Consider the following 19,685-nt stretch of genomic DNA (forward strand, 5'->3'; position numbering starts at 1 on the left):
AACCATTTAGGTTTTGTTTGTTTTTATGATAAAAATAATCATTTTAAGTCCTTTACAAGTAGTTTAAATGGAAACTGCCTAACTAAAATATCTGCCTCATTTATGTTTAATCTTAAAACAGTTGAAATTAACATAATTCATTACAGCTGCAATCCAAAACAAACAAAATGTAAAACCTTTTAAAGGTGCAGTGTGTAAATTTTAGGAGGATCTATTGACAGAAATGCAATGTACACTAAAAAAAAATTATTAATTGAATTTAATAAATTTTTTAAGGTAAGTGGTTGCAATCAATTTATTTAAGCTACATTTAAACAAAAAAGATTAGTAAAGTAAAATAAAATATAAAACTTTTGTTTAAATGTAGCTTAAATAAATTGATTGCAACCACTTACCTTAAAAAAATTATTAAATTCAATTAATAATCATTTTTTTCAGTGTAATTACTATATTTTTAGTGCTGTATATAAAGACCTTACATAATGAACTGCATTGTTTTTATTACCTTAGAATAAGCGGGTTTTTATATCGGCATACACCGCGGGTCTCTTTACATTGAAGTTGATATTTTGCACCGCCATGTTTTTACAGAATCCCCAAATGGACAAACTGCTCTACAGAGCTTGCATCGTCACTTTTTTTATTCAGAATGTGTGTTAGCATTTAGCCTAGCCCCATTCATTCCTTACCGTGGGTTCACACCAGCCGCGTTTGAGGCGTCAAATTTGCGTTTACCGTGCCTAGTTTGTCGCTTGAACAGTTGAACAGAGTTAACTCGCTTCATTCACGCGTGAAAGCTGTGCGTGAAATTCTAGTCATCTTGACATTCAGGCGGAAATTCGTGTCATGGGAGGGGCTTCTGCGACTTCGCTCGCTTTCTGTAATCACGTCACTACTAGAGCAAGCTCCTGACTGGTTAACGCGGTGCGTTTTTCGCCAAAGTTCACATTTTTCAACTCATGCATTTGCCGTGGCAACACTCAATTCGCGGCATTCGCGCGAACTAGACACGTGAATGAGGCGGAATCGCGTTTACCGCGCCATGCTAAGTGCCTTATTCGCGCCGCAAGACCTCCAGACACACATTGACTTAACATTGAAATCACTCGCGCTTGACACCTCTACCGCAGCTGGTGTAAACACAGCATTAGGATCCAAACAGGGATGAATTTAGAAGCCACCAAACACTTCCATGTTTTCTCTATTTAAAGACTGTTACATGAGTAGTTACACAAGTATGGTGGCACAAAATAAAATTTGGGAATTTTTTTAGCGGAAGTGCTGCAAACTAAGTGCTTTTCCGCTGATACAATATAGTTCTCATTTTTTATCCGCTTAAAAAATCGCTAAGTTTTATTTTGTGGAATTCACAATCACTCCACTAAATGCTGCTAAAATACACACATCCCCTTTGAATTAAAAAAATCCAAAAGCTACAGATAGCTGCTTTAAGTCACTGTAGATTCAAAGATGCAGATGCATTTCATGCACAGAGCTTGTGTAAGTTATTACATTACTTGCAAAACAGGGCAGATGATTTGAAAAAGGCAGTCACCTGGCAACAGTTTAGCCGGGAATGTTTACCACACTCCTGCTAATTCTAGAGAATAAGAGTCATTGTCTGCTGTGATCAAAGACACCTTACCTTTGATCTCCTTTACAGTCTACAGGCCGCGGTCACCATCCAAGACAGTTGCTATGAAGTTCAGAAACTCCTCCTTCTGTTATCAAGCCCAGCCCCTAATCCCCGCCCATTTCCTATTGTTCGCGGCAACCTGGCCCTGCAGGAGCAGGAGCGCCAGAGGGAGGTGGAGCGTCGGCGGGAGGAGCTGGCAGACGTGGCACGTCTGCGGGACACCCTGGCGCGGGAACGCCAGCAGTGGGAGCGGGAATGCCAGGCGCGGGAAGTTCAACAGTGGGAGATGGAGGCGGCATTGGAGGGGAGGGAGTTCTTATGCCACCTAGAGGAGCGGAGGTTACAGAGCGAGCGACAGGAACTCCAAGAGCAGCTGCAGGAGTACCAGCAAAGCCTGGAGAGGCTGAGAGAAGGTCAGAAGAGCGTAGAGAAGGAGAAGGAAAGGCTGGATGCCCAGCGCAGACTGTTGGAGAGTCTGGAGCCTGAATCTAAGCCTGATCTGGTCATACCACTGGATGGGCAGCAGACACAGGTGTGTGTAATGTGTATGGGTGGGATTGTGTGCCACACGGTGGCGGTCTTTGATGTTGTTTCTTGACAAGAATGATGTGCAATTTATTTTGTGCTCATCACATACAATTTACAGATTTAGCACAAGAAAATAGGTACTACAATAAAGATTGTAGTGGATTTGGCTCAATATTTAAAGAGTTTACATTCAAAAGCTGCTGAACGCCACTTCCATCAAAAATGAGATAATGACACTAGCTAAAGGCTAATCCAATAGTTTCGCTTCAAACTCGCCTAATCCCGGCCTCCCGGCAGAATCCGGTCAATGTCAATCAATCTGAAGAAGTCTCTATATGCCGGCCCCACACCCCTGTCCCGTGACAGTTTTTGCAGCATCCCTATTGCCTCACTCTCTGTGGGTACATCTATCCCAGTTAAAGAGGGGGAGTACTCTGGCTTCAGGCTAATTTCCTGAGCTCGAGCCCTCCCCTTGGACAGCACGTCAAATATGCTTTATCCTATTAATTATATGTTAATGCAGACTTATGAAATTAATATATTTATAGGATATTGACCGAATTTTCGATCCTTTAACCTTTCTTTAGAGAGGACATTAATGAGTCACTGGAGAGAGATAGGATGGGATTGGGAAACAACCATGGATCACATTCAAACTTGGGTCCCTTGTCAGTAGGGGAGAGCGGGGCACAACCTAACACTTTTTGGTTTTGGCTCAATCATTCAAAAAATATTTGAGTTTGATTTAATTATATTTTTACACAAGCAACACACACATCTCTGCTACAAATGAACATTTGAAGTTTGTTTCTAGTAATTATCATTCTTGGACAATTACACCAAACATGACAGAAGTGCAAACGTTACAACTTACCACATAGGTGGAGTTAATTGTTACAGGTAGGGGTTAGTTGTACCACTTGCTAAAATTAAGTTTGCAGGCAAATATTTCAATACTATTTTGTTTATATACTTGAAATGGATATTGTTTATATATATGTCTATAATAGACAGGTATTCACACTGTATTCATTCATCCAGCCCTTTTCTAACAATACTTAAATAATGAATGGATACAAATGTCTAAATAATTATGTGAGAAAAGCAGCACAATTATGACTTTTTTTTTTATATGTGACCCAGTCTGTAATAACCATACTACAGTATCAAATTCTGAGATAATGAGCATCAAAGTCTAATTTTAGCCATTCATTTCATTGTGATTTTTAATCTTTGACATGACCTTATTCAATCAATATTGAAGATATGAACAAGAAATACATTTGACACACGATTTTTGATAAGACAGGCACATTTATTTTGTTGGCAGCCGGCAATCATTCGTTTGTAGCCTATTTAAAACAACTGCCAGAATTACGCTAACGCTAGCGGTTTTCATATTGTAAGTACTGAGGGGTTAGTTGTAACACAGCGTTACAATTAACCCCACTGGGTCAAAATATTTTCAAGCCCACCAAAAAGTTGCTAAGAGCTGCAGACATATTTCAAAACAATGCTGTGTTTTAGTCAACAAGACTCTGATTAATATGACATTGCATTGAATTTGGTATCTTACAAACCCAACTTAGAAACCGAAAAAACATATGATGAAAAAATGTACTTACAGGCCACCAAAACACTCGTTCATCAATAACTCTCTGAAAAAACATTATACATTCCCAATAATTTTCGGGAGATCATCTTTTGACAGCATGGAATCAATATGGAAAAAACGAATTGCTCAACCCTGTGCAACAATGTAAACAGTCCGTGTTACAACTAACCCCGCATTAGTTTTTGCCCTGCGCACCCCTACTTGGTCCTGAATACAACACGAGTGTGGCATTGACATGGATCACAGCGCCCCCTAACGTGTGGTTCATTTTCTTCTTTTTTTAATTTTAACCCCTTAAAATTCCAGTGTACTGTGGGAGGGACACTGCATTATTTAACAGAAAACTTCATCAAATAAAAACACTCAAAAACAAAAGCTAAACATGGCACATATCTTTGAAAAGCTGAAATTCTTGTGATTCGAATGATGTAAACCGTTTTAAAATACAATCAACACAGCAGGTACAATTTTTGTCCTTTTTATGCATTTTTTTAAAGACTTTTTCAGGAATGCTAAGGTTAATTCTGACTTTTATCATTTGCAATGTTTGCATATTTACAGATTTTGTGACGAAGTGGATTTAGGGTTTTGCAGTGAAAGACAGTAAAATTTGTTAAATACCATAAAAATCCCATTAATTAGTGAACTTCAATAAAAGAGCCTGATATAAAAATGCTCATTTACAAGAATACATGTTAGACGCACTTAGAGGGTTTTGCATCTGAACATTTTTTAATTGATAAAATTTACCGAATGGACCAAACCTATACTCCTTACATTACCATTATTCATTTATATAGTGAACCTTTCACAATTCAGATAGATAATATATTAAAAGTAGTATTGTGACGATTGGCTCTTTTTACAAGGTGGGACTTCTATCTGTACAGCAGCCAAATTGAGCACTGCACTTTTCCCCCTTCATGCAGTAGTAAAAGCACTGTCTTGTTAATTTATAGTTCGATTAATTTATAGCTTTCCGATCAGCAATCCAAGATCATTTGTACATCCTGATGAACCTCCACTGTTGTGTCTACACTATGATTGTGTGTGTGTGTGTGTGTGTGTGTGTGTTTTCTGAGCTTGTGCATTACCTGTGGTGGGTTGTGTGTGTCTTTGTTTTGCTTTGGGGTCTTTGTAGTGTGTGCATATACACATATGTGCATTCTCTCTATATCTATTTATGTATGTTTCAAATATTCCTAAAACCTTTTGCTGTAGGCAGGTCATAAAGCACACCGTGTGTCTGGAGACACAGCTGTCTTCTAAACATTGAAATATCTATTTTCCTCATCTCGCCTTTACTCTATTGCCAAAACACCCAGGTAGTGATGTCATAGGGAAGCTTTCCCAAATCCTCTCTCATCTCACTTTGAAGATGAACCAAAACTGTCAGTTTTGAATTTAAGACAAATATATATTTTCCTACTTTTTCTCTTATCACATTCTTTTTGTGGTCTTTTGTTTTTCTTTTTGGTTTTTTTTTAAGTGCTATAATTGGGTCCCTAGTGCTTCTATCAACCTAGAAAACATGCAAAAGACCAACCCAGTAACTTAGTTTTGGTAAACCATTCATGTGAAAAAATAGGTCATTGTAATTTGGCTCCCCCTGTGATGTCAGAAGGGGATAATACCACCCCCTTAATCTGCACTTTTCAACCACGCCACTGCCATTTAATGCAGAGATCAGCTCATTTGCATTTTAAAGGACACACCCGAGGCGGCACATTTTTGCTCACACCTACAGAGTGTCAATTTTGACATGTTATAATAGATGGTCTATATGATATTTTGAGCAAAAACTTCACATATGTACTCTGGAGACCCCAAAGATTTATTTGACATCTTAAAAAGTCTTGTGAAATGTCCCATTTAAGCAATATCACATGAGCGGGAGTGTATGTGAGTCACTTACATTTCAGACACAATATGGCCAGAATTTTGTAAATTTTTGCTTTGCCAATGAAAATAGTTTCAAAAGAAGCCAAATCAGAATCAACCATTATGGGTCACAGAATAAACTGAAATCCTGTCTTAAACCTAGTAAGATAAACTTGATGCCAATATTTAACCCTTCTAGTACTCTAATGATGCATTTACACCATCTGCGGTAGAGGTGGCAAAACGCTATTTGCGCGTAGTTGGGTGCTTGAACATTTGAGTTTACTCGCTTCATTTGCGCATGAAAGCCACGCGCGAAATTCAAGTCATTTGAGACATCACGCTAAAATTTGCGTCATGGGAGAGGCTTCTGCGACTCTGCTGAGACTCCACCCGCTTCCTGTAATCACGTCACTACTACAGCAAGGTCCTGATTGGTTAACGTGGCACGGAAATCCGCAGAAGTTCAGATTTTTCAACTTTTCAACGTGGGCGACAGGCAAATAGCGTGTGTTTTCGCTATAAACGCGCCGCCCCTATCTGTCATCCGCATCGCCCCACGTGAGGACGCGTCTGATCACGTCTTTGCATTGACTTTGTATGTTATCTACTCGCGCAAATCGTTGAACTCGCGTCTGGTGTAAACCCACAGTAAACGCAGCATTACACTAAATATCAGCACTCCTTGTCAAAGTCATATTAGATGTTCAGCTGTGTTTGCATTTTGTCTTTTTTTCCTGTATGTTACTGCTTTTAATTCTATATGTGCTTACTTTCTTCCTCCCTGTCTCTGTCACAGGATTACCATTTTTGGGGGGATGATTGGATTTAAGCAAGCCAGTCCTCCCAACAAATAAATAAAAATAGGGCAGAACCCCAAACACATCAGGTCCAAAGCTGTAATGTTGCCTTTCAAGCAAAGTCAAATCAGATGTGGCAAGCCACTGATGTAGAAATCATTTCTTTCTTTGGCCTCTCGTACACAAAGAGGATTCGGCTGCGGTCAAACGTCTGTTTCATCCACACACATAAACAAAGCTGAGTCTCTGATTCATTACCTGGGATAATGAGAGCAAGTCATGGCTCATCAGTTTTAAGCCATGTCAGACGGTCTTAGCCTTTGCCTCCTGACCGCGTGCTAATAAACAAGATAATGATTAATGATAATTGAAAAGCCCCTACCGAAACAAAATAATTAAAAACAACTCTGTGTACTCAGTTCTCCAGGTCAGGGAAGTGATGCATTATTTGCTTTAAACAGGACGGTTTAAAAATGACCAGAAAGTGTTCAAGGGCAATGGTGTCCGTCTGTCTGGTACTTGCTCTGTAGCATTGGCGGCACTACATGCAGAGATGCAGCATTTATGAAAAGTAAACTTAACTCAGCATGTAAACCTCACTTGAATTTCTCTGTTTAAGTTTTATACAGCTCTGAAAACAATCTGTCATAAAAATTAAATCAAAGTCATATTTAATAATTTGTCACCCCAGTGGTTTTATTGTTATGAGCTTTGCAAATTCAAAGCAGCTTTCCCAATGCTACAGCATCGTCTGGTTAAATTCTCTCTTCATTTAGAAAACTGCTTAAATGCTTGCTGTACAGATTGCTTTTTAACACAACACTCCTCCTTGGTAGTGTTTTGCTTTTATCCACAGTGATTTATTTCAATCTAAGAAATCAACTTTTTTCTTGTAATATTATTGTGTGGATTCTCCTCAGAAGGCATTCGTGAAATGATGATGACTATTTTTCTCAGTCACTATAAACCATCTAAGCTCTGACCTTTTGAGGAATATACTTGCATGTCTGCCTGTAAAACCCACACGCACAAATCCCACGCAAGGATTTAGTCAGTTCAATTTGGGTATTGTTACAGAACAGTGGTTTTGAGCCTTTCTGAAAGGGGTGAATAACTAAGTTTCAGCCTGGCCTTTAATACATATATGTAACAAAATGAAGATTCTTAGAAAGAGAGAAAAGAATAAGTTGATGCCTGACAGCAAAACAAATCATTGTCATAGACTTGTTCTGTTTTATCATTGATCGTGGTTACGTTTTTGACACATAGTAAACTTATATGGCTATATAAGTTAAAAGACTTTGGGGCGGTTTTTCGGACAGGGATTAGACTAGTCCTAGACTAAAACATTTTTAAGAGCTGTCCTGAAAACCACTTTCACTGACATCTTAAAATACATCAGTGCCCTTTGTTTTGCCTCAAAATGCACACAAGTAATGTTTTTAGTAAGGCATGTTTGTTAAAACTAGTAATATTTCATAATTAAACTAAGTCCTAGTCCTGGATTAAGCTAATTCCTGTCCAGGAAACCACCCCTATATGATAAATAAATACATCCTCTACTGAGTATTAAGTCAAAAAACATGAAGTAATGGAATGGGCTTTAAAATAACAGCACCATATGATGAGAAAATACCACAGATAATTGTAACGTCCTGTGATGTATTTATTTATTTATAAATGGCGTCTTTGCAGCCTGACCGAACTGCTATTTATTTCGCTACAATGACACTAACATTATGATTATACTAAGTCTGAGTTAGCAAACGTACATCAACACCTACTATGTTTACAACATTTCATTTATATCACAACATTAAGTATTTACTAAGTCATACATTCAGACTATCTCTTACCATTTGTACGTTAGATTAACTTCATCCACGACGATACCCATTACGTTGGCTTGAAAAATATCGGAGCCTAGCATGTCCCTCCACTTCTTATTCAGCAGCCACGATTCCGGGCTTCCGAAAAGAAACTGACAACGATCACTAATTATAACTCGTGCACGCCGTGTTGCATCGCGGTGATACACATTTCAGTTGTTTCTTTAACTTGGTCCTTTATAAGTGCGACCAAAGGAGAAACAACAATGACAATAGGGTTTTCATGTCCCGTCTTCATAGCGACCATCGGAGCTAGCTGATAAATGAAACGTTTGCCGAATCCCGTAGAACGGACGGCAAAAACATCTTTCTGATCAACAAATGCCTTGATCGTGTTTCTCTATTCCTCTTTTAAAGTCAATGCTCTGCGGCAGCCTATTTCATTGTAAACAGATTCAACACACGCGCTCTTTGGTGATGTGGTTCATTACGTTACTGTTGATCATCTGTCCATCATCGTATAAAGCCCGCCCTGATAATTTGACTGGTTCGATCAGCTTTGGGTCTAGCATAGAAGCTCCTCAACGGAGAAACCCCAGACCGATCTTCCCGTCCTCAAAATGTTGTGGGTGGGGCTAAGATCGGCTGGCACCCAGGCTATTTGTTACACATGCTACATGTAATTATTATAGTAATAACAGTTAATAATGCATAATTACATGCAAATAACCCAAAACCAAACCCTAATCCTAACCCCAACCCTATAGTAAGTACATGTTGTTAATGATTATTACTTAGTACTTGTAAATGTATAATTACTTAGTAAATGTACTTAGTAAATGTATAATTACACTGTAACAGTGAGACCGTAAAATGAAGTGTGTCCCAATGAGCATTACAGTTTTTGTTAAAGTAATTGGCAATGTTAGTTAATGGCAATACAATTGTTTATGTTAGTTCACTGTGCATCAGCTAATGTTAATAGTTACAACCTTTAGAAGTATTGTTTATTGTTATTGCATGTTAACTAAAGCATTAATTAATGTTAATAAATAAAACTATTGTGGACACTCCACTTTTATTAAAAATAGGCTCATTTTCCAGCTCCCCTAGAGTTAAACATTTGATTTTTTTACCGTTTTGGAATCCATTTAGCTGATCCCGGTCTGGTGGTATCACTTTTAGCATAGCTTAGCATAATCCATTGAATCTGATTAGACCATTAGCATCGCCCTAAAAAATAACCAAAGAGTTTTGATATTTTTCCTATTTTAAACTTGACTCTTCTGTAGTTACATTGTGTACTAAGACTGACGGAAAACTAAAAGTTGTGATTTTCTAGGCCAATAATAGCTAGGAACTATACCCTCATTCTGGCGTAATAAACAAGGACTTTGGCTGCAGCATAGTTCCTAGCCACATCGGCCTAGAAATTCGCAACTTTAAATTTTTGTAGCCTGGGGTTTATAAACGGTCTAGATAAGTTATGTTGTGTACAGTACCGGTAGATATGTGAGTGACACACATCTTCTCCTTCATCTTGCAGGATGGCAGTCACCTGGGAGGCGAGCATGAGCATGGATCCATTTTTGTGAATGAGGCAGCGTTTACGTCTCCATCACTAAACAACAGACACATCCATCTTCATCATCCACACCGTCATCATCAAACATCCCATCTGCACTCAGGATCTTTAGGATATACAGACTCTCCCAGCACTCAGAACAGTCTCAATTCACTGCTGGCACGATCCAATCACAGACGCAGCTCTGTTGGAGTATCAGAGGACAGCTGGACCGGAGGCATAATGTACTCAGCCTCGCTAAGAAGTCAAGGCACAGAGAGCCCAAACAATGGTAATATTATCATCCCAGTCACTGTGTACTGTACGTAATTTTTATTAGGTCATTATTGTGCACTTTATTTTGTCTCAATATTTTGTTTTGCTTGATTTTTTGCTACATGTCAAAGATACATACAGCATTTTGTCTTTATAGTGTGCCGATCAACTTGGATTTGCATGAAGCAAAATACAAAGCAATAGTTTTCGGTTTAAAAATTATTTATTGAAATGTAGAAATGCAGAAGAGAGATTTGAGAGTAGAGGACTCTGTATGCTTTCAAGTCGTGGTGCTGCATAAAGTCGAACAAACCTTTTATGACCTTTTAGGAAATAGAGAGATGACTAAAACGTTTTGAGAAGGGTCCCCTTTGATGGCCTCAGAAGAACCATTTTGGTTCCCTAAAGAACAATTTAGTCAAATCCTTAAAAGTACCATTTCTTTCTTACTTAAATAATGGTTCTTCTGTGGCATTGGTTAGCACTTTTATTTTTAAGAGACTCTGATTTTAGGGGTTTGTAGGATGAAATATGTGAGCCAGCCCAGTGCTGTGTAAATCTTCATGCCTGTATTAGCTACTGATACCACTGAATTAATCTCACCTGAACGTATTTGATAAATTTGCCATTAATATTTTATTATTTTATGGTGAAAACTTTTCAATGAGGAAAAAATAGTGTACCTGACTGCAAAAAAGCATGATTTAATTGCATCATATCGACTTCATCTAGTCATCTCCTCTTCTCTAGTGAATCATTACTAAAACATGTGAAGGTCGATACAGTCTTTTTGTGTTATTAATCTGGGTTTAATAACGCAGGTGCACATGCACGCGCACACACACCCACGGTAAACACACGCACGCGCGCACACACACACACACACACACACACACACACACACACACACACACACACACACACACAGGCGCGCACACCTGTCTCCATAATCAATTGCACCTCTGTCTATTTGCTGTCTGGATGACAGTGGCATGTGAACCAAGGGCCGCCAGCTACGGGAGACTGATTGGAACATCGATCTAAAAAATCTTTACCAAACTCATTACAGAGTGACCTGTCATCTTAGAAAAGGAAGAGACAATTATTTATAAGATTTCACCACATGAGCTGTCAGAGTTGTCTGTTTAACATTATAAATTGTCTCTCTCTCTCTCTTAAGGAAATACTTCATCTCTGTAAAATGTAATGGTAAATACATGTTGAATGCAGAGATGTTTTGCACGTTTGTACTGCAGCGAATAACTTATCTTGCTATTTACTTGCTCTAACTGTCGGTGCTAAAGGTTGCATACACCCTATTCATTGGTCGTCTTAATTACTCTTACTTGTTACTAACAGACCTTTGTATCATTTCATGTCAGTTTATGTTTCCACTTTTCCTTATCTTCTATAGGGATTTATTTAACTCAATACCCACAATGCACATTTAGCACTTTTGATGTTCTGCTTACCCAGAAGTTTTAGCAGATGTTAAATTGAACTAAACTGGTAAAGGTGGAAATGACATTTACACAGGTGTCCATGATAGCAATAGTTGCTAATAGTAGAATGCAAAGTATTTCTTTACGGCAGCACTGTGGTTGGTGCAGATTAAGGGTGTTTTCACACTTAGTTCCTTTGAGCCATCCAAACGCTCTCAGAGCAGTTCAGGGTGCATATGTGAACAAACCAAGTGATCTCAGACCCCCCTAAAAGGACCCAAAAGCGAACCGAACCCAGACCACGTCTGGAGGTGGTCTGAGTACGGTTCGCTTCTGGGTTCTTTTCTTTTGTGGTTGGATTTCTTTTTGATATGTGAAATCAATGAGGTCCCCGGTTTGTTTTGCGTGTGGTTTTGACATTGTATCAAAATCAACTGCTGCACAGAAAGCTGGGGTCTGAGTTCTTATGAAGATGTGATGTGAACAAGAAAGGGTCTGAGATCACTTCAGTTCTGAAGAGGACTAAAAAAAGATCTGAGTCCTCTTTTGAATCAACTCTATTTTGAACACCAAAAGGACTGAGGTCACATTCAGCTAGTTCCGTTTCTGGTTCACTTTATGTGAACTTGGGTTCTTTTAAAATGAACTATATGTGAAAACACCCTTAAGGGGGGCGGTATATCCCCTTTTGACATCACAAGTGGAGCCAAATTTCAATGCCCTTTTTTTTCCACATGCTTGTAGAGAATGGTTTACCAAAACGAAGTTACTGGGTTGTTCTTTTTTCACATTTTCTAGGTTGATAAAAGCACTGGTGACCAAATTACAGCATTTAAAGGTCCTGTTCTTTCTGTGTTTTTGAAGCTTTGATTGTGTTTGATGCCGATTTTCTTGGCTGATATGTTTGGCAGATTTTCTATTTGTACATAATAATCAAAATGTCCTCATCATTAGCAGATATTTTAAATGTAAAAATGTCACTATTTAAGCCAAAGTATTTAAAAAATGTATGACTGGTCTTTCTAATTAAAACCTCCTCCGCACCATGCATTTATCAGACACAGATATTACCTGACACTCTGCTGTCATCATTTCTTGCTCTTTGATCAGTTTTTTACCATGGCTTTTACTGCTTTGTAGGATAAAATCCTTCTTTGATACACTTGCTAAATTATTTAATCATCATAAAGTTAACATAGTAAACCTCTATGTTTTTTAGTTTAGACTGTTATTTAGGGCAAATCTTTCTGACTGATTGTGACTGATTGTGCTGACAGTAACGTCTTGTGGGTTCAGTGTTGGGACAGATCTGTGGTTTCAAAGGTTTATTCAAACGAAGGAGTCAGTTCGCGAATCGGATGCGTTGTGTGCTAATCCAGGTTGAGCAACGCAAAACTGTAAACAAATTGTTACTGTAACATCCCGAAAAACATTTCCTCTCTGGATTTGATTTAGTCTTCCGACCTTTCGCCATCGTGTCAGTTTTTTTAGTAATATGCGCGACGGAGAGAGACAGTTTAAAGACAGAAAGGGTGTGCGCGGCCCTGCTCACTCTGTCACGCAAACAAAGATCATCACTCATTAATCACATGAAATGAGCCCAATCTTTGTGACCGCACGGATGGTGCACCGCAAGACATAAGCCGGTCGGGCTGTTGTACTGTTGTGCGATCCCGCCTGCTATCGTTTACTAAAGCTGTTCTGCTTGCAGCAAGAGGGGGCATCACGAGTTCTACATCAACCCTTAGGTGCCCGCAGATGCGCCTGCGTATTAATCGGCCTAATTTTGCAGCAAAATCGTCCAAAGGCGATTTTTTAAAATATGCCAAAAATCGGCCAATTATCGATAAATCGGTCAACCTGTAGTTGTGATTGGATAGCAGCTTAGCTTGCCGTTAGCTTAGCTGCCGACTGACGTATTCCTGTGGGCGGAGTTTAGTCAAAAAACTCTTTTACTAACATCATGTGGGCCTGTAAGCCAAACCGGCCGTTCGCTGTAGGCTTTGAAAGGTGAATTCTGTTAAAGAAAATATATCGCCTAGCAGTAAACTTTGAGCTTTATCATTTTACAGGTATTATTTATGCTATTATAGCAACATTACACACTAACTAGGGTTTAAAAATGGTATCAGAAAGAACGTGACCTTTAAACATGGAAAAAGTCCGATTTGCATGATATTGCGTGATAACTATGTTTGCTCACATGCACAATAACACCACAACTTGAATGAAAGCAATGAAATTGGGGGATGTGTTAGGTCTCATTGAGAAACAGGTAATTCATTCATTGTGATTAGTGAAATTAATTCACAGCATCAGATGCATGTCAAATATGTGACGTGACAGTTCACACACTTTTTCTGTAAGTGCTAGAGCAGATCACTTGTCAGCAGTGCTGGTTTATGTGAGCGTGGTTATATTGTTTAAAATAAAGCCGTAGCCATAATCTGTTTGAGTTTGTTTAGTTTGGAAAATTTTCTCATTTCTGAGGGATGTGGAAACCATCATACAAAACCATTTACACATTTATTTGGACTCAAAACCTTGTGGTTATTAAGAGAATACCCCTGTGACAACTTCCCTATGTAAAACTACCATAGCTCCGCTGGTTTTTATTTTAATCAAGTTGAAGAAAAAGATTATTTGTATTGATGAAAAACGAATTAACAGCCTTCAATCTTTTCTTTACAGATGTGGGTCAGCTCAGTCACGTCCCGGGATCGTTGTGCGGAGGAGTCCCAGGGGCAGGGCTTTATCAAGCCGATGTCCTGCTCGTCAACCAGCCCTTTGTTACCATGGAGACAGAGAACAGAGATGCTGATGGAGAGGAAAACATTGTATATCTCTGAAACGAACAAGCTCGAGTTGTTTTTTAAACAAGATATGGACCCGAATTTGCATTCTGAGACCAGAATACCACACTTTGTTTTATTTTTTAAATCTCGTCATAATCTGTGACATTCTCCAGCGCTTACTTTGGTCTGTGTGTGAGGTAGGGCTTGTGTGAATGGCTGTATTTTGCTTTATAGCCTGGAGCCTACAATGACAGAATCGGGTTAGGCAGTTTCAGCACACATCTAGTCACACACAAACACAAAAAATCCCCAATCCCACCCACATTGCTGCGTGATGTAATTTTTCGTCAACTGTCCATGTCCGTTTACGTTACTGGACACTAAAATATGGCGCTTTTGTTTCTTCACATAAACAATTACTTGATTTCTAAATTCAGTCACCGCAAGCAGTGTGACTCAGTAAAGGTTGTAATGCACGAAAGTGGGTGCGTGTCTGCACACATGCTAGTGTATGGAATCACATTGTCACCTCTTTCCAGTTAATTTTCACACATTTCGAAACTGGCTTCACATGTTCATATGGAGACGAATGCAATATGTGCTCTGCCTTATACCTCGGAAACGCATATAATATATGGGGAGTCCACGTCAGGAAAGTCTCATAAGCATACTAATACATTTGTCTTAAACTAAATTAAACTGATTTGTAAATATATCACTACACTGGTTAAAGGATTTTTCATGCAGTTTTCAAGTGTCAAGTTATATTATTCACACAGGTGCAGTTTCATTTGGTTTTATGTGGATTAAGACTATCATTATTTTTATTCATGGACATATCTTGCAAAAAAAATAACATGTTGTCATAATGCACACTTTAAAGGCCCTATTTAAATTCAAGCCCCGAGTTTCAAAAAAAGCATTACTACGCATAAGTACTGGGGGGGTTAACATGCACTTGAGTAAAACTAAAAAGAGTTTAATGTGTATTTTGCCTTTTTTAAATTACGTAATTGTAAAAATTATATATATAAAGCTTTTCAGTGTGCATGAAAAATCTGCTATATTGTTGATTTGTGTTTCTTCCAAAGCATAGACGTTATTTATTGCTAAAACCGTAAGGAACAAGTTATATGTACATAGAGCATGTTTTTGTATAATTGTTGTATGTAGACATTGTATGTAGTTTGACTGTTGTATCAAAGGTTAAATGTAGTAAATATGTTCATACATGCAAGTTTTTCTTGTTTTTTTTTTTTGTTCTTAAAGCTCACATAACACACACACAGTTTTTGCCAATCTAATGTTAATCTTTGGTTACCTATAGAGTAGTATTTCATCCTTTATATGTCCAAAGAGTCTTTCGTGTTGTCAGATTAGTAAAAGACAGAACAGCCATTCCGCTTTTTTCCAGAGAAAGACGAACACTTGAAGGCATACGGTGGGCGGAGCTAAAGAGTTACGAGTATGCACAGCCTTTGGAAACTAAACTATCAGCTGTGGCATTGATGGAAACAAACTTAAATAAAAACTTTTTTTTTAAATAACTCTCTTACACTCTTAAAAAAAATGGTTCTATATCGAACCAGAAATGGTTCTATCACCCGCTTCATATATGGAACCCCCAAATGGTTCAATATAGAACCACTTTAATGGGTTCATTAAAAAGAACCCCAAATGGTTCTTTGAATCAAAGTTAGATGGTTCTATTTAGAACCATTAAAGGTTCTTTATTATTATGAGTAATTTATTATTGATAAGAAATTATAACCGATCTAGATAATTATAAAAGTTTACTATTTATTAATTGTATTATACAGAAATATATAAATCTTTAAAAATTACTTAAAATCACATCCCTTTATTCTGTATTAGACAGCAAAAATTTAGTTTACATTTAAAATATATATATATATTGCATCTCTGTATTAAACAGCTAAACTCTTAATTACACTACATTCAAAAATTTTGTTCAAGTTATTTCCCTTAGATACTGTACAGTATATGCAGTACTAATTTTTAGTAAATTACATGTGTCTGAAATGATGAAAAGAAATCACGGCAACACTCTACAACAAGGTTCACAAGTCAACACTAGCCAGCTACACTAGTCAACATGAACTAATAATGAACCGCACTTATACAGCATTTATTAATCTTTGTTAATGTTAATTTCAACAATTACTTATACTTTATTAAAATCTTGTCAACATTAGTTAATGCACTCTGAACTAACATGAACAAGCAATTAAAGCTTAAATTTTTATTAACTAACATTAACAAAGATAAATAAATACTGTAACAAATGTATTGCTAATGGTTTGTTCAAGTTAGTTAATACATTAACTAATGTTAACTAATGAACTTTATTGTAAAGTGTTACCGAAATCACAATGCATTTAAAGACAATTCATGAGCAATCTATTAAATAGAACGACAATTTACACAAGTTGATTGTACATTTGTTTTGTACAGGTATTAAAATGTAAGCATATATTTTATAAATTAAAGTCACTGTGTGCTTAATGGCAAAAGGGTATTGAACATTGAGGAGAAAAAAAACGCAAACAGTCATTCCACAGCCTGTGATGTCAATGTCTTCCACATATTATGTTCACATTGTCCATTATAAAGTTGCTACTTTCAGATTTTAGAAGATCAAGAGAGCCGTTGAACACTATGGTTGGTGTGGGACCTTTGGGTTCCTGTAAAACAAACATTTCACCTTTTAAGTGCTTTTTACCAATTAACAGAAGCCATCAAATAGACTTAAAATTATCCCATAATAACACAAATAAAGTATGACAACTAGGCAAGCGACACTCAAGAACCAACAAGACTCATAATAATTGATGTAGAGCTGTATGCTATTTAAGGGTAAACAGAGTAATATTTTTATATTTGCATTGAATTTTACTTTAAATAAAGTGCCTCAAATGCTAACTAAATTACAGAACTATACTTACACTATTTACACACAGTCAAGGAAGCTGGGATTTTCTTGAAATAATGCTTGCAATAACATAAGTGCAGCATTCCTCACCAGACCTACAAAGATACAAATTATTGTACATTAGGTACAGATATCAATTACAGGGACATTTTACTCAAAAAAGAAAACTCATTCACTCACTCGTTATTTCAAACGTTCACAGCTTTCTTTCTTCAGCAGAACACTAACACAAAAAAGATTTTGAAGAATGTCTGTAACCGAACAACTCTGCTAGCAATTTAATGGACACAAAACCAATGCAGGTCAATGGGCACCATTGTTGTTCGATTACCATACTTTTTCAAAATATCTTCTGTTGTGTTCTGCTGAAGAAAGTGACGACAATTTTCATTTGTGGGTAAACTTTAACTCTTTCTCAGCCAGCGTCTCTTAATTAACAAGTTTACTCTTCAATGGCAAGGAAAAAGTTTATACTAACATTATTTTCACATTTTCACTTATACAATTTATAGGTGCTAGAACCTTTACATTGACAATGCAAATAAGGCTACTTTACACTGGACAAAGAACAAGCACCTTCTGTGGTTTCCTCTCCAATGAGATTGACGTAGAGATGTTTTTTACTTCCTTCTTTTGCACTCCTGATGTTGTTTGGGGCCATTTTATTTAGAGATGTTTCCATGTTCTTCACCAAGTCTGTTCCAAACCTCATTGTCATTCCATGCAGCATCTTAAAACACAAAATCTTTATATATCCACTTTCAGACAAAAAGTTCCTTAAAGTCTACATTAACTTGAGGTTGCAATTGACTAGTGATGTATTTTTCAAAACACAATGTTCAATAAAAAATAGTGTGAAATATACAGAATTTAAATTAAATCCTCAAACACTTTACAGTCTTTAATGCTAAATTCTAAATGAAACACATACAGTAAGAATTATCATTAAAGCTACAAAACACAGATTTCTTTAATTTTGCTCTTTGATGAACATTAGTGACAGAAGTCAGGTTTACGAGGTCCATTTAAGCACCTTACCTTTTTGCATCAATAGGGTTTATACTTTAAAGCCAGTGACGTGTCTGACCATTTATTAACCATGGTTATCTGTGGGGGAGAGGAAAAAAGCATAAATTACACTTCACAAAACAAATACACATAAAAACCTGAACACGTTTGGTTTTTAAAACATTTGAATGTTAAATGTAAATGTCTTAACAGCTACCATCACATTAATTATTTGTGTGCATCACATAAAACATGCATATCTAGACTTGCGGATACGAACGCTGCACTGCAATCGTGCATTTATAATACAGACCGGCGGAATGTTCTCAACTATGGCCAGCAGTTTACACTTTCCTTCCGAGTTTAGCTCCAACCCTGATAAAACACTCGTGAACAAGCGAAAAATACTCACGGAATATGTGTAAAACTGCGACAAACATTTACATATAATTTCCCTTCCACCGTCTTCCACCCGGTTCCTTTGACCACGCGCTTCACTAAAATAACACCCCTGTCTCGAATTTCGTCTCCTTACAACACAGCTGTCTTATTGTGATTGGCAATTTAATTTAAAATGAAAAAGAAATAAAGCAGGACTGTAACGTAATTCATTAAAACCCGGAACAAAATGTATTTAACAGAGCTTTTATAACTGACGGTTGACGAAGCCCGTCAAGTGCTTCAACGTTACCAGCAGTATTTTTTAACTGAGGTAAATATTATAAATGTAGCTTCTAGTATCACTATTTAGCACAACACCTACTCTAACAAAATAAATATTAACTAATTATACTAAATGTTTCAGTAATATCGTTTCAAAAATGTAAAGTTTACTTACCTCAGGGTACAAACAAGCAGAAATGCCGGTCCGGAGCCGAACTCCTCACCTCAGTTTGAAAAAAAACTGTCACGTCACGAGGCTCATCTTCGCTCATGGTGCAACGCATATATACGCCACCAGAGGGCACTTTTGCGATTATTTGTTTTTAATGCCCCTTCAGGTTAAATTAAACAAACATTGACAATATAGAATGTACAAAATAAAGAAAACACCTGGTAATTCACCAAAACCGCAAACTGCACTGTAAGTTTCATGCTAATGTACAAAATTGCATACAAAAGCTCACAGGAAATAAAGCATACACTAAATATTCATAGCCTATTTATTGACTCTCTCTTTATTACTCTCTCTTTATTTGACCACAGCCTATTGACACAAAAAGGTTTGTGAATGAGTTGTGTAGGTTTGTAAATGAGTTGTGTAGGTCTGCAATTATTGTGTAATCTTTAGTTTACACTTCAGTCACAAAACGTGAATTATATGCCTTCCAAGGGTTCTATATGGAACCCTTTTTTTG

The 19,685-nt window shown here is 37.3% G+C and overlaps 1 protein-coding gene and 1 long non-coding RNA gene across 7 annotated transcripts in view; one reads left to right on the forward strand and one right to left on the reverse strand.

Annotated features, from left to right (window-relative positions):
- arhgef28a (Rho guanine nucleotide exchange factor (GEF) 28a) overlaps positions 1 to 15,603 on the forward strand; it is an 82,239-nt gene extending 66,636 nt beyond the window's left edge. For all 6 annotated transcript variants that reach the window (XM_055199624.2, XM_055199629.2, XM_055199628.2 and 3 more), the window contains 3 exons: positions 1,671 to 2,168; positions 9,836 to 10,145; positions 14,263 to 15,603. In XM_055199624.2, the coding sequence (XP_055055599.2) occupies positions 1,671 to 2,168; positions 9,836 to 10,145; positions 14,263 to 14,420 (966 nt within the window). In that variant the 3' untranslated portion in view covers positions 14,421 to 15,603. The remainder of the gene's footprint in view (positions 1 to 1,670; positions 2,169 to 9,835; positions 10,146 to 14,262) is intronic.
- Positions 15,604 to 17,317: 1,714 nt separating this feature from the next.
- On the reverse strand, positions 17,318 to 19,415 carry LOC129431203 (uncharacterized). Its single transcript, XR_012365550.1, has 3 exons — positions 18,358 to 19,415; positions 17,896 to 18,049; positions 17,318 to 17,414 (listed from the first exon to the last, which is right to left on the reverse strand). It is a non-coding gene; the product is annotated as an uncharacterized lncRNA (long non-coding RNA).
- Between the last annotated feature and the right edge of the window lie 270 nt (positions 19,416 to 19,685).

The sequence above is a fragment of the Misgurnus anguillicaudatus genome, chromosome 22 (assembly GCF_027580225.2).
Source record: "Misgurnus anguillicaudatus chromosome 22, ASM2758022v2, whole genome shotgun sequence".
NCBI lineage: Eukaryota > Metazoa > Chordata > Actinopteri > Cypriniformes > Cobitidae > Misgurnus > Misgurnus anguillicaudatus.